General features: G+C 37.7%; 1 protein-coding gene across 1 annotated transcript in view; it reads left to right on the top strand.

The window, feature by feature from the left end:
• GPATCH2 (G-patch domain containing 2) overlaps nt 1-12,468 on the top strand; it is a 114,487-nt gene extending 102,019 nt beyond the window's left edge. Inside the window, exon 10 of the mRNA XM_068153487.1 lies at nt 8,727-12,468. Coding sequence (XP_068009588.1) covers nt 8,727-8,896 — 170 coding nt within the window. The 3' untranslated portion in view covers nt 8,897-12,468. The remainder of the gene's footprint in view (nt 1-8,726) is intronic.
• The last annotated feature ends 1,644 nt before the right edge of the window (nt 12,469-14,112 follow it).

Raw genomic sequence — 14,112 nt, 5'->3', positions numbered from 1 at the left:
ATTCTTCAGTACCAGGGTGGTGAGACTCTGAAATATGTTGCCCAGAGAGGTTGTGGATGTCTCCTCCCTAGGTAAGTTCAAGACCAGGCTGGATGGGACCTTGAGTAGCAGAGTCTGGTTGTGGGGTGTCCCTGCCCATGGTGGGGAGGTTGGAGTAGATGGTCCCTTCCAACCTAGGCCATTCTAGGAACACATATTTACCCCAGTTGTTTCCTACTGCTTTGAAACCTCTAAATCTGGAATGTTGGGTTGCTACTTTACAAATGTAGAAAGTTTGATTCAAAAGAAAAAATGTTTTATTGTGTGCCTTGTAGACAGCCATTTAATTCTATTTCTCAGTGGTCTTTTGCTCTGATGTTTACGTAGCGTGGTGCACAGTTTGAAGCAGCATTAAAAATCTGCAACAAATAAAAGAGAAATCTATTTTGTACTTAAAATACAGTGAATGTGCATATAAAATATATAAATTATTCTGCATCTTATGAGCACTGCAGCTAATAATTTGCAAAAGCAAATTTCAGATGTCATTTTCTTTATCTGGTTGCATGCTACACTTCAAGCTGGTACTGATTGAAATGACCAAGTTAAAAGTCTCATTTTAAAGAATGTGTTTTAATGAAAAATATGACAGATTCTTAATTAGAGCAGAAATACTGAGCACTGCTATAATGCCATCATGACTCACTTTAACAAGGTAATCAAAAGGGTACATGTTTTCATTCCTTTTTAAAAATTGCTAACGGAACAGCTAAGCAAACTATTTTGCTGATGCTTAATGTGTCAGTGATTAAAAATCAGACCTGAATATCTGCAGTACCAAAATGAGGATTTGAAAAAGATTGTGATTACACTGTGATAAGAGAGGTGGCCAAGGCTGAGTTTGTGGTGAAGGTCAACTTAGTGAGGTAGTTGCAGAGAAAGAGTAGACTTTAGTGTACTTGGATGAACTGGCAATGTATTTCTAAAACTCTGGACACTGTGTTGTTATGCCTGCCTCCTTTTTAGCTTGATTCACTGCTTTTCTATATGCTAAAGGTACAGCTCCATAAGCAGAAATCCATCGTCATGGGGTGATACAACGTCGGTGTGTGTTGGGAATGCCGCCCTGTAGTGCATGGCACCATTCCTTATGCTTAGTCTTCCGAAGTCCTTTCAGGTGCTTGATTATCGAGCCTGAGGATACTCTTTTTGTTAGCTGGTTGGTTTCTGTAGGACATTAATGTTTAGGGACTCCTTTCTGTTTCTTTTTTTCTCCTACAGCATTGTCTCACTGAATCAGTTCAAAAATTAAAAGATCACAGAGTGCCATCCAGTGTTGGAAACTGCTGTCCTTTCAGAGTAAAAGATTTTTCATGTTGAGCTTTAAGTTAATGGTTCAGGCTGAACTGCTTATATATAAATACTAGAGTAATAAGGAGAGTTCAGTAAGAAACTTCAGAAGATGAGATCCATAGTGCAACAAGAACCAGGCTTATACTGAGAATTTCCTAATGGATTTCTTGTGATCTAGAGAGAAGAAGACAGTATTTTCAAGCTCTACACACAACCAATATAAAGTCAAGAAGAAACCTTCAGGTTGATGTAATATGACTGTACCTGTCTTTTCTAAATGCTGTCATCTTCTGTTATGTGGAAGGTTCAAAAATACTTCCCCAAATTACTCTGGGAGTTATTCCAAAGGTCACAGTTTGTGGTTGTGAAAACCATTAAGATTGCCTGCGCTGAAAGTGGGACTCAGTGATCCTCCTTATGGGTCCCTTTGAAAATAAGCTATTGTATGATACTCTCAAGAAAACCAGCATAAAGGAGAATATCATAATGAGAGTGTCCTTAATGTACAAGAAATTTCTGCTCAAAAAAGGCTAAACCAGGCATGTCAGCTAGAGCTACAGTGATGTGCATAGTCCTAATATCAATTTGATCATTCTGCTGAAATTATCAATAACCACAGTATCTGTTCTAAGAGTATTACTGTGATCTAAATTCTTTCCCTCTGGGTTTTGAGTCTTAGGTTACAAATATTTTTTGTAAAAGTCAGGGAATGCTTATAAGAAGGGAGCAACTCTGCTGATGTTCAAGGGATTTGACCGGTACTTTGAAATAGTCTCCAGTGAGAATACTTCTTCCAAAATGCCGGTTTGTGGCAGTCTTTCTGTCAGCTTAGAGAGAATGTAAAACCAACTTCCTTTGGGCCCAAGTGGAAGGACAGTTGTGGGTATTCAAGGGCTGCCCCTTGGAGTGGGGTAAATCTAATAATTCCTACTCCTATCAACCAGTTTTAATAGTAGTAAAGACTGAATGAGTATGAAGTCACATTTTGCACACAGTGTAGTCCAATTGGGCGTGGAAGGCGAAGAGCACCTGCAAATCCATTTCCAAGTGATCTGTGATACCAGATGACCAGTTGGACCTAAAGTCCCTCGTCTCAGTTTTCATCAGTCTGTGGATGTATATTTGTGTGTTCAGGAGAGTGGAAAATGTATTTAAATCTAGGGTCTGTGTTGCGAGAAAGAATGCATTTGCCCGTGCCACAATTATGCAGTGATTCCTTTAATACCCCTTGCAGTAGGGCAGTAAGAATGGAACTGTGGCAGTGCAGGCACTAACAAAACTCTGCTGTGAATGCTGCGTAAGTATGGAGGTTTCCAACACTTACTAAAGTTATAGCTCTGTCCTCTGTGCTGTTTTTATATCTCTGCTTGCTAGAATGAAATACAGTGCAAGCAGACTCACCTGAACTACAGTCATTCTAAGGTTATTCTGTAGACACAGTCTTAGATAGCTCAGTGTGAGGGGTGTATGACAGTCTGGTGTAAACATGCAGTCTCAAATACAGTGTTTTCATAACGGGTTTGTAGTTGGGGTTTTTTGGCTATACAGCCATACTATGCTGTGTAGGCACAGCATGGCTGTCGGCTATGCTCATGATGCTGATTCTGTAATTATCCAAAACAGTTTAAAGAATATAAGCATCTAGGCAGTCTGATTTCCCATTTTGCTAGTTAAGAGAGAGCTGGCATAAAAAGGCTATACTACAGCAATGTGTTCTTCTGATAGCAATCCTTGTAAAATTGTCTTGTGCATCAGGATCAGTCCCTACTCCTCTGGCTATTGAGGAGTCAGAAAAAGAAGATGGAATATTAAATGCTTTCAGAAAATGAGGGGGAAAGTGCACTAGCTTTTAAAGTGAAGCAGCATGTATCGTTTCTCCTTCCATTGGCTGTTTATCCAACATCAATACAACACTTTAGGAGCCAAATTACTAAACAAGCTGCCAATTAGGCTTGCAGTCAGCTGGATAGATTAGTGGCTAAGAGAGGCAGATACAAGATTTTCATCTCTTGAGCCAATTACGCAAGTGAATTACCATCCACAATGCTCCTTGGAAGATTTGAGGTAGAAAGACTGACTCTGCTGTGATAGACATAAGTGAGATCCAGGGTAGGGGGTAAGGGTTAGCAGGCCACGTATTGCAAAAATTACCCAAGCAAAAAGAGATCCTTCTAGGAAAGGATTTAAAGGATTTAAGGCTGCTGGGAGCGATAGAAGAGGAAATAATGGTTGTGGTATGCACTGCAAAGGTATCACTGTTCTGCTCACAAGTCTTAATCATATAAAAGAAAGATGAAAGGCCAAAAACTGTGTTTATATACAGTATCATTTTCTCAGAACTGTTTAAAACCCAGTTTTCTTAACATCAAAAATAGCTCAGTGGCCAGAGATTAAATTACTTCAATGTGCCTTCATTTGTTTCTTACAGCTGAGGGGGGGAATTTTCTCTTATTTTTTAAACATTTTCTTAAATAAGGGTTGGTTAACACATTGAACCTCTCTGTATTGTGAATTACTCACCCCCATATAAACCAAACATCCCTGATGTTAGTTGATATTATCCAGCAGTTGGATCATCCACATAAGTATTGTCACAGTAGTGGTATACGGAGTCACAGTGCTTTCATTATTCTATAATAAACTATAATGTAATTGGTGAGCTTTTCATTTTCTAGAAGCATTTTGCAAATAAAGTGGATCTGTCAGATCAAAACCATGCTTAGGCTCACTTTTTTCCCTGCTGAAGACGTTGTACGCTGGTGTAATATTGTTTCTTAAATACGAAGCAAATTTAAAACCTGAACTTTCGCAAGCTGTTGTATCCAAAAATGATTAAACAGATGTGGAGCCTGCAGCAGCATTAGACCTCTGATCTGATTTTAGCTTACAGATGGAATTAAATTAATTCATGGCAATCACTGTAAAATCAAGGGTATGGCACTGAATGCTAGTGTACTGTTTAACTGGGACATACCTGTCTCAACAGCTGTTAAAAAATTACATACCCTTATTTTTCATTGAAATCTGCCTTTAGTGCCATCATAAATATCATACCAAAATTAAATGAATGTGGTGATTTTTTTTTTCCTTTGTTTTTGGTTCCCTCTTTTGCTCCTTCCTACTCATAGGTTTCATATTCTTTGTATGTAAGGTCATATGCATAATACGTGTAGACCTTGAAGTGCCTGTTCATATACATAAAGGTTTGAGGATTGGCCTGTTTGGGCTCTTTTTTTATTTCAATTGGCAAGCACTGCAAAGAGAAGGAACATAAGTGAGGGTATTTTACAGTGCTGCCTTTTTCAGCACTTGCCATTGCACAAGTGAGGAGTTACTGCTTCTCACTTGTGTAATGGCAACTGCTTCTACGTGCAGACTACTCATCTGGTAGGTCAGGAAGCACCACGTTGCTATGGTTGCTAAAAACATTTTCATTCTGGAGACAGAAAAGGCTCTGCACAGGAGATTCCTACAAATTATTAATACAGGAACTTTCTTGTAACTCCTAGAAACCCATAAAGCCTCATAGAGCAATAAATTTTTCTAAAAAATGGGTTTTGTGGGACAGGGCAGCGGGTTGATTTTGCTTTTGCTTCTGGGTGGGTCAAGAATGAACATGTCCCAGAGGAAGTATAGCCATTTTCAAGGCCATTGTGTTTGGACCATTCTATCTAACAGGCCCTACTGGCTAGTCCAAGAAGTGCCATAGGCATGAATTGAAAACTGAACTTGAAGATGAATGTTGCAAGGACAATTACTGCTTTTAATTAGAAAATAAAAGCCCAAAGTACGGGAATGGGGGTCAGGGGCATAGTACACAGTGTAGCAGGATTTTCAAGAGCTCTCTCCCATCCTACAGTCAATCAGCAATGCAATTTTTTGTAATTTTTTTTTTTTCCAATTGCTGATTCATTGTGGAATGGAGAAAAAGGGAATGGCCACTGTCTATATTCTTCTGATTTCAAAATATATTGCCTTACAGATACATTTTTCAAGTTATGGGTAGAATTTTTGCAATATTGAAGGCAGATAGAGATAGTATTTGTATAAAAAAGATCATGGGCTGCCCAGGGAGGTGGTGAAGTCACCATCACTGGAGGTGCTTAGGAGGAGACTTGATGAGGTGCTTGGTGCCATAGTTTAGTTGATTAGATAGTGTTGGATGACAGGTTGGACACAATGATCTCAAAGGTCTCTTCCAACCTGGTTAATGCTATGCTATGCTATGCTATGCTATGCTATGCTATGCTATGCTATGCTATGCTATGCTATGCTATTCTATTCTATTCTATTCTATTCCATTCCATTCCATTCCATTCTATTCCATTCTAAAGATTACTTCCATATGTTAAGTATTTTTAACAATTAAAAGCTATCATTTGCAAGAAGGAATAATTAGCCAATCAGTAATATAGCCAAGTTGGTTGGGATGTTGGTTTTGCCTTATTCTTGCTGCAGTACAAAGCCTCCAAACACATTATCGCTTGGACATTATATATACTATTCAATTGCTTTCCAAAAAGTGGGTTGTGAAGTCAAGTTTGTGGTGGATTCTGCAAAGTTTTTTATTTGGTTTGTTTCTTTAATCTGGGGATGCATGAGAATAAAACAGGACTCCTAGAAAGAGGTTTCAGTCTTCTAACACAAGAAAGAAAAGTATCTGCAGTGGAGGGAAAAATAGCGTACATTCTAGAAGCACTTACGTGTGTCTAAAGACAAAGATTATTTCAATTATCCTATCAGTTACAGAGGAAAAAAACAAAACAGTACTACTTCAAAGTATTAAAAATAGAAACATTTGTTTATTAAATTTCAGGGTATGGATTGTTCCTCCATGTATGAATTTTTGTGAGGTTGCTCTGGATGTCTTGAGAACTGAAATTTATATAGAAAGATACATCTGTTACAGCAAAAGATCTGTGGTGGGTTTTTTTTTTCCCCAAGCAGGCTAAGAAAAAGCTGCTTGCATTGTCTCAGGCTATGCCTTGCATACCATACCAGCAGCATTGCTGTCTTTGCCTAAGCAACATTATGTATGGTTTAATATTTTCAGTTTAAGATCTTCTGAAATAATCTCTTTTCTGCTCTTTCCTGCTTGTCAGATCTGTTGTATCGTTTTTCCCTTTTAAGTTTCCCTCCTAATTGTTCCACAGAAAATCATTGGAACAATGCTTCATTTCTTGCCATCACTTGTTATGAAAAATGGACCAGAACTCGCTTCCAGGTTTTTACCTTCAAGGTGTACCAGAACTTTTGTTGGATGGTAGCCTTTCTTCTTTCCCTTTTTTTGAGCTGGAAAGTATAACTAAGAAGGTTGAAAAGCCTGTGTTGTGTATGCCAGGCAGTGTCAGGGACTTGTCTGTATGAAAATTGCCTCTGCCTGTGGGGGCCTGAAAAGAAAGAAAATCTTGGACATTGAATTTTGTGCTGGTCAGTTCAAGAGGAATTCTCTTGGGTACTGGAGGCTTCTGACTTAAAAGGCTTTATTTTAAGCCTAGCATTAAGCATAGCTTCAAACCAGTGTTAAAGGATGCCTTCTCTCAGTGCATTTCCCTTCTTCTTTGACTCAGGAACTGAGATACTAGGAAGCTGCCTGCCTTTTATGTAGCCAGCATTTTACTGAATACGAACCTAGCTGTAGTAGTAATGCTGGAGTGCTGTAAATTTATCATCAAAATCATCTTTCTTTGTTTTTTTATGTGCACCTCTCATTTTTAAGTTCTCTCATTTTTAAGTTCTCTCTCTGTGTGTGCAAGTTTCTACTGTGGAGCTATGGAGTTTTGTGTGTGTGTATGTGATAAATGAGGCTTTTCAGAAGTGCATGGTTCACATTTTCTGTGTTCTTGTGTACTAAGTTAATGTAAAGATGAGCCAGCTACTTCTGAATGGTAAATTCTTGTTTGATGACAATGTAGTCTCCAAAAACCACAAAAACACCATCTCCTTCTACAGGAAGAGAGGGGGGAGAAGGGGGAGGAAGGTAGCATGCCAGAATAAATAGGTAGAAAGTTAAACAGATAGTATTTTGAGGCTGGACACAAGGTGGGGGGCAGTCTGTTGTCAGTGGTGTGGAGATGTTCACCAGACCTGAAAGCAATCCAGCTGCCTACATGCATATATTAGGTCACAAACTTCAGTACTTTTAAAAATTGTTTGTATGGTGTAACTTCATGAGGGGTTTTGTGCAGAGTCTTGAAGTGAATATCATTTGTATCCCTCATGCAAAACAGTTCCATATGGGAAGGCTTATCCACATCTCATCTCCAAACTCTAGCTTGAGGAGTTTGGTTGATGAGCTGAAATAAACAACTTTGTTTCAATCTGTTATAGTAGCATCTGAAATTCTGATGATATTTTCAGTAGGTGTGCAGCTTTTCTCAGACATATTGATGGTGTGGGGAGAAAAATGTAAACAACACTTACAATGGCTTTGAAAATACCAAAAGTAAACCTGAATGTATCAAATGTTTCTCACAGTGTTCTGTAAAACAGAAACTGAGTAAAGATATAGCTGAATTTCAGAATAGTAGACCACTTCCCTGGGCTGGTTTTGTAACACCTGTAATTGTTTAATCAGAAATTATTTATTGTGTTTTATGGAAAGAGAGCTTGAGCATGATCAATATTGCTAAGAATGGCAAGGAGGTTGTGTTACATTATTGCTCTCTACAACTACCTGAAGGGAAGTTGTAGACAGGCAGATGTTGGTCTCTTCTCCCAGGCAGCCAGTACCAGAACAAGAGGACAGTCTCCAACTGCACCAGGGGAGGTTTAGGCTGGATGTTAGGAAGAAGTTCTATACAGAGAGAGTGATTGCCCATTGGAATGGGCTGCCTGGGGGGGTGGTGGAGTCACCATTATTGGAGGTGTTCAGGAGGAGACTTGATGGGGTGCTTGGTGCCATAGTTTAGTTGGTTAGGTGAGTTGGATTGGTTGCTGGGTTGGACGTGATGATCTTGAAGGTCTCTTCCAACCGGGTCGGGTCTATTCTATTCTATTCTATTCTATTCTATTCTGTTCTCCTCAATTTACTAAGTATAGAACAAAGAAATTCAGGTAATCTTGCTGATATGTTGGTAGACTTGTGCAAAGTAGTGCCTGTTCTTTGAGAGTGAGGTAAAATCCACTGTACTGGAATATAAAAGATCTGTGACAATATTTGTCATACTTAAAAGCTGAGTCTTTAAAAACATTAAAAATAAAGCAAAGCATAAGACTGTATTATTTAGAATCATATAAAGTCAGGAGGTCAATATGTGCAAAGACAGCCTGTTCTAGCAACCTATTAGATGAATTAGGAGAATAAGAAGGTTTAAAGCTTTAAGGGAGATTATCCTGCTCTTCTCCACATGGCAGGCAGTGCTGATTAATGCTGTGTGTTTCTTTAATCTCAGGGTTTGTAGGTGAAAACACCCAACCAATCCCAGAAAACAACATTGGAAACAGAATGCTTCAGAGTATGGGCTGGACCCCTGGCACTGGCCTCGGACCAGACGGCAAAGGAATCGCAGAGCCAATACGAGCCATCCAGAGACCAAAAGGACTCGGCCTTGGATTTAGCTGACAGAAATGCACTCTGGCTGCCCAACGCAATTAAAGCTCAACGTTCATTTTAAAAAGACAAGGGGAAAAAATGAAAATAAAAAGAGGAAATTTAAAAAAAAAAATCAACCATATTACTTGGTGTGGTCAGCAAATCCAGTTATCCTTCTCTCAAAGATCGCTGAAGTCAATGTGCTTCACATCAGCTACAGCAGCTGCAAGGTACAGCCCCAACGACAGAACTGGCATACAAGTCCAACTTTATGATGGTGCTAAAATGTACAAAAACTTCTACTTGTTTGGTTGGTTGTTTTTTTTTTTCCTGTGGTCTGACAGTTTGTATTAAGCATAAAATTCAGTACATTGACTTCATTTTCATAGAAGCTTCTGACATAGCAAGTTTTAGTATATAAGCAAATTAGTTTTGTTTAAGCATAATTTCATCTTGAGAGCCTCGGTAAGATTTCTTAAGGAAACTAGTATTTTTTTGCAGCTATTGTGTTTTCCTTCTTTTCAGGCAACGTTTCCAAACCTGGCATTTCTAGTGTTTAACAGTATTTGAGGATAAGATGTCATTTTGCCCATAAGAGATACAGTTTTCCCACTGGAAGGTGATATGGTATGCAATTTTGTATAAGAGCATGACAAATGGTTTTGTTGTCACAGGAATGCTGTTCCAACACCATTATCTGGCAATGTATCACTGTTTCCCACATTCAGACTCAAAAGTTAAGCTTTTATACTTGTTTTTACATTTACAGGATTATCTTTTTTCAGCAAGTATTTTAAAAGGTTAAAGTTTATTCTGACTTTGGATTTCCCTTTATATTCATAATCCTCAGTGTTTCCACATTTAAGAACAGTTTGAGCTTTGAACCAGGAAATTGTATTTTAAAGATGACTGTCTTTCAGTGTTTATATTCTGCATTTGGACATATTTTAAACAATGCAGTGTTCAACAGGGTGTTATCATTTGGTTTGTGATCGTGCTGGTGCCAATGAGCCACAACCTTTAAGGATCACGAACAGAAAAAGGGCAAGGAGAAGCAGGATTAGGGTGAAGGAAAGGAAGGAAAAAAAGATACTTTGATGGCATCTCGCAAATCTAAGCTAGCAATTTAAAATCAAGAGAGATCATTAAGTGTTTTAATCAGTATCCTAATGTATCTAATGTCAGCAGAAGCAATTTCATTAAGCACCAACCAATCAAGCTCCTAGGGTACTTATTGGTCTGCAATATAAAACAAATTCTACTTTAAAATTAAATGATAGGGATGAAGGAAACAGGCTAAGGAGGAAATCTTGTCCCCCTCCTCACACACTCCTGTAGCAGCTGGCAATATTTACCCTGACTGCAGAGGGAACAGGTTTTCATTCTTCAGTCTTGTTTTTGGTTTCTTTTTTAATTCAAGAGGAGGGTCTTCTCCTTCTTCTGTTCCCAAACTGTAGAGAAAAACGCTTGCTTCCAGACCTTTGCCAATACATTTCCTTAGAATAAAAAGAGCCCAGCTTTCTTCAGGTTACTGAAACACAGGGATTAAAGGAGTGGTTTTATTTTACTTCCCCTCAACTTAACATATTTTTACAGAAGAGGATACTAGGGAAAGAAGTAGTAGCAGCATTATAACACTGAACTTGCTTAAAAGAAATGCTTGTGCTTTCTGCTGAGAGTACCGCTTGTTTGGGAGCAATGTTTCACCATACACATAGTCTAGAGTAAAAGGGTGGTACCTGATAACTGTTTTTAATGATAACTGAATGCACATATTCCCTGAGTTTCAGGAGAATTATTTATTGCTGTTTAAATACTTGCTATGATTGTGTGGGTTTGCTTTTTGAAATTATAAGACATTTTGAACAGACTTGGGATTTATAATCAACACACACACTTTTTATTGGAAGGGTTTTGGGGCACAGCATAATGTGAGCTGTCACTGCAGATATCTCTTGCACAATTAAACTGAGTTGAATACATTCCATATTCAAAGAATTTCAGAGCCACATAATTGCAAAGGGCTGAGATTCTGGAATTCTGCAGCTAACAAAGGTGCCCACTCATGTGAGTGTTACTTACCATAGTGAATGTATGTGACACATTCCCGTTCTTTCAATCCAGTGTGCTACTGAGAGCAAGTGACTTTTAAGGACCCCTTTGTATTGTACACCACAATCAAAAGCTCCTGAAAATCATTTCCACAGTGTGAATGGTCAAAGGGAATCTTTTAAGTTCTAGTTGTTCTAGCTCTGTTTGCAAAAATGTCAAGGAGTATTTATTCTCTGTCAAAATTCCCTTGTACTGCCTTGGTTGCAACACCTACATATCTCAGGCTGTAAATTCCAAGTATGGTACATATAACACCTGTATGAAATATTTCTGTACAATTTACTGCAGCAACCAGTCTGCAGCCCCAAAAGTACTTGAAAGTGTTTCCTATTGGGGAGGGGGGAAAGGAGGGAAATAATGCATATGTGTTGAGAAAAACCCTCTATACCCCATTCAATTCTGTATTCATCCATTCTGACAGAGTGAAGCAGCCAACCTAGTAAACAACCATAATGGAAGAACTATTTAGTCTGTTTGGGAATCTTACAGCTTTTTGTTTTAAATCAATTTATTAGTGAGAAACTATTAGATTTATTTTCCTATAGAAACAGGTAACACTTTGTCTGTTTTCCAGCAGGTATTCTCATAGGTGCCACAGCTGACAGTCAACTTTTATCTGTTAGGGGCTGTTAAAAACAAAACAAAACAAACAAAAAAAAAAAAGATACATTCAAGTATTTTAACATAGTGTTTTGTTATATTTTATTTTATGTCAGTAAATTTCATTATCATTTAATTTGTTTTTCCAGATCTCATAGGAGTGTTTTTAAATATACTCCAGTAGCGTGGTTTTGTACATTTATAACTAGAAAGAAAACAAAAATTCTACATTATTTTTTTCTCTTCTAAGACATCTCTATTAGTTGGCTTCGAAACAGATCAAAGTACTTGGTTTTATTGGGTTTTTTTCCTTCAGGTTTTTCACATACCTGTCTTGCAGTCATACTATAATACTTGCTATAAAGCTGGCTCACATTATTTTGAAATACATATACAAGTGTTTTCAGATAATAATTCTTAGCGGCTGTGACACCGAAGGCATTTTGCCTACACTAAAAAATATGGGATAGTCTTGTATCTAAAAGTTACTATTCATCACTTGACAGATTCCTTCCATTTAGATGTTTGATTAATCAGTAGCTCAGCTGTTACCATAATATTCTTCCTCTGCAGGATGTTTTGGGAAGAGACATTACATATGATCAGCCTTACACTCTGCTACATGCTCCATGGTGTCTCGAAGTTCTGTGAATTGAGCCATTAACTGTTGACAAAAGAAACTCATGAGCAGTTTCCTATTTTAAAATAAGTATTTGTCAAAGTCAGAGAAGCATTAGCAGTATGCTCACTTTAACAAGTTTGTCCCTGCGTTTGTCTTTCTGCAATTAGGTCAATAATGGGTGTAGAATGGCAGTAAATAGCTAAATAATATGTATAGAGTGCTTTGCTTTAATACACAAATGCAAGATTAAATAAAACAGATTCTCTTCTTCATGGGTTTTGTGTGTTCTTTTCATTAAACTGCCCTTTTTAATAGCATCATTATGGCACAGGTGAGTACAAAAACATGCTGTTTCTTAAAATATAATTAAGGTTGCTAATATCTTGTACCAGGCAGATGCATATTATGCTAAAGCTATTATACAACCTTGTATGTGCCTTTTTACTAGTGCTTCTTTCCTAGGTTATTATTATCCAGCTGAAAAGGTTACACCACAACATCAGGAAATAGCTTTTTTAGCATGTTTGCAGTACTTTTGTTGCCATATTCTTCTAGATGTTTAAATACACGTTCTCTTCACTCTTACATGTATACATTGCTAACTGTGACGGGACCTTGTGCTTTCTCTACAAACAGTTCTCCAAAACTCTTCTGCCAAGAACTCACCCAGCCTTTGGTTTATTTTGCTTTTCGTCTCCCTGTGCTCTCAGGGCAGCTTCAGTAAAGGCATATCAGAAATGAGGATCTCTTCCCCCTTACTTGAAAGTCAAGAGACTTGTTAATTAGACTTTCATTCCTAGCAGAGTTGTCAGTAGTTGTGTGTAGTTAACACACAGCAATTGCATAACTGAGTTACCCACAATAGAGCCCCAGACCTAAAGGCATTGTGAGTGTGTGTGTGTGTGTGTGTGTGTGTTCAGTCTTCAAACACAGTCCAAATTGTTTGTTTATTGACCTGTAGTCCAGTTGTAAGCTAATATAAAATGTTGAAAGAGAAAATAGCATTTTTAAAGATTGCTACTTGGTTTTGCTTTGAGTTCTCTCTGGAAAAGGTTTTGTTGTGGTCCAGTGTGGTTTTTTTTACAGGTACAGTATTTTAACTTTGCACTGCTTTTGTTTTGTAATGATCCCTCTATAGCAGAGGATTTGGAGGGGGTGCAGTCATTTCAGCCTGGGTGTTCTGCTTACCTCAACTGACAATTTTTGCCAAAAATCTATGTAAAAATTGTACCAGCATATTAAGCTGTAGGAGAGTTTCTCCAGTAAAACTATTAAACAGTTTAAGGTAAATGTACTTTAAGCTCTACTTTAAGTTGTTGAGGAGAATCTTACAAAAACAATGAAAGCTTAGTGATTGCATGGCAGTAGGTAACCCCGGTGAAAACATTTGGACTGCACTTCTCTTATCTTGTCCTAAAACAAAACAGGTATTGGAGATATTTTGACCGTGCTGGTATATTACTTGTAGTTGCATATTCAATCTTTAAGTAAAAGGCTGCAAATTAGCCAGATTTTGTAAACTCAGTCTCCCACATAATGAGAAATGTGGTTATTCACAGCTATGAAAAGGGTTTTGAATTAATATGAGGTGTTCCATCTGTAGGAAGGTATGATTCTTGGCCTGACTGCTTATAGTATTTTTATGATGAATTTAAATGTCAGAGAGTCTTCTGAAACTGTCAATGTAAGCCATTAATCTCTGAGGAATGTATGATTTATTGTAATGTATTTACACCTATTAACTATGTGAATAATTTATTAAAGCATTGTCTTTCAGAATATTTGGTCATAGATATTCTCAGTTTAATTGTGCCTTGTCCTTAGTGTTATTTTCCATCCTTAATATTTGTCCATTTTTGTGAAAAGTGGAACCATACATTAGTTTTAAGTCATGGTCTGCAGTGTTTTGTCT

The sequence above is a fragment of the Melanerpes formicivorus genome, unplaced genomic scaffold (genome assembly GCF_026170545.1).
Source record: "Melanerpes formicivorus ecotype bairdi unplaced genomic scaffold, bMelFor1.0.p_v2 SCAF_26, whole genome shotgun sequence".
Taxonomy (NCBI): domain Eukaryota; kingdom Metazoa; phylum Chordata; class Aves; order Piciformes; family Picidae; genus Melanerpes; species Melanerpes formicivorus.
This window is presented reverse-complemented; position numbering and strand designations above follow the sequence as displayed.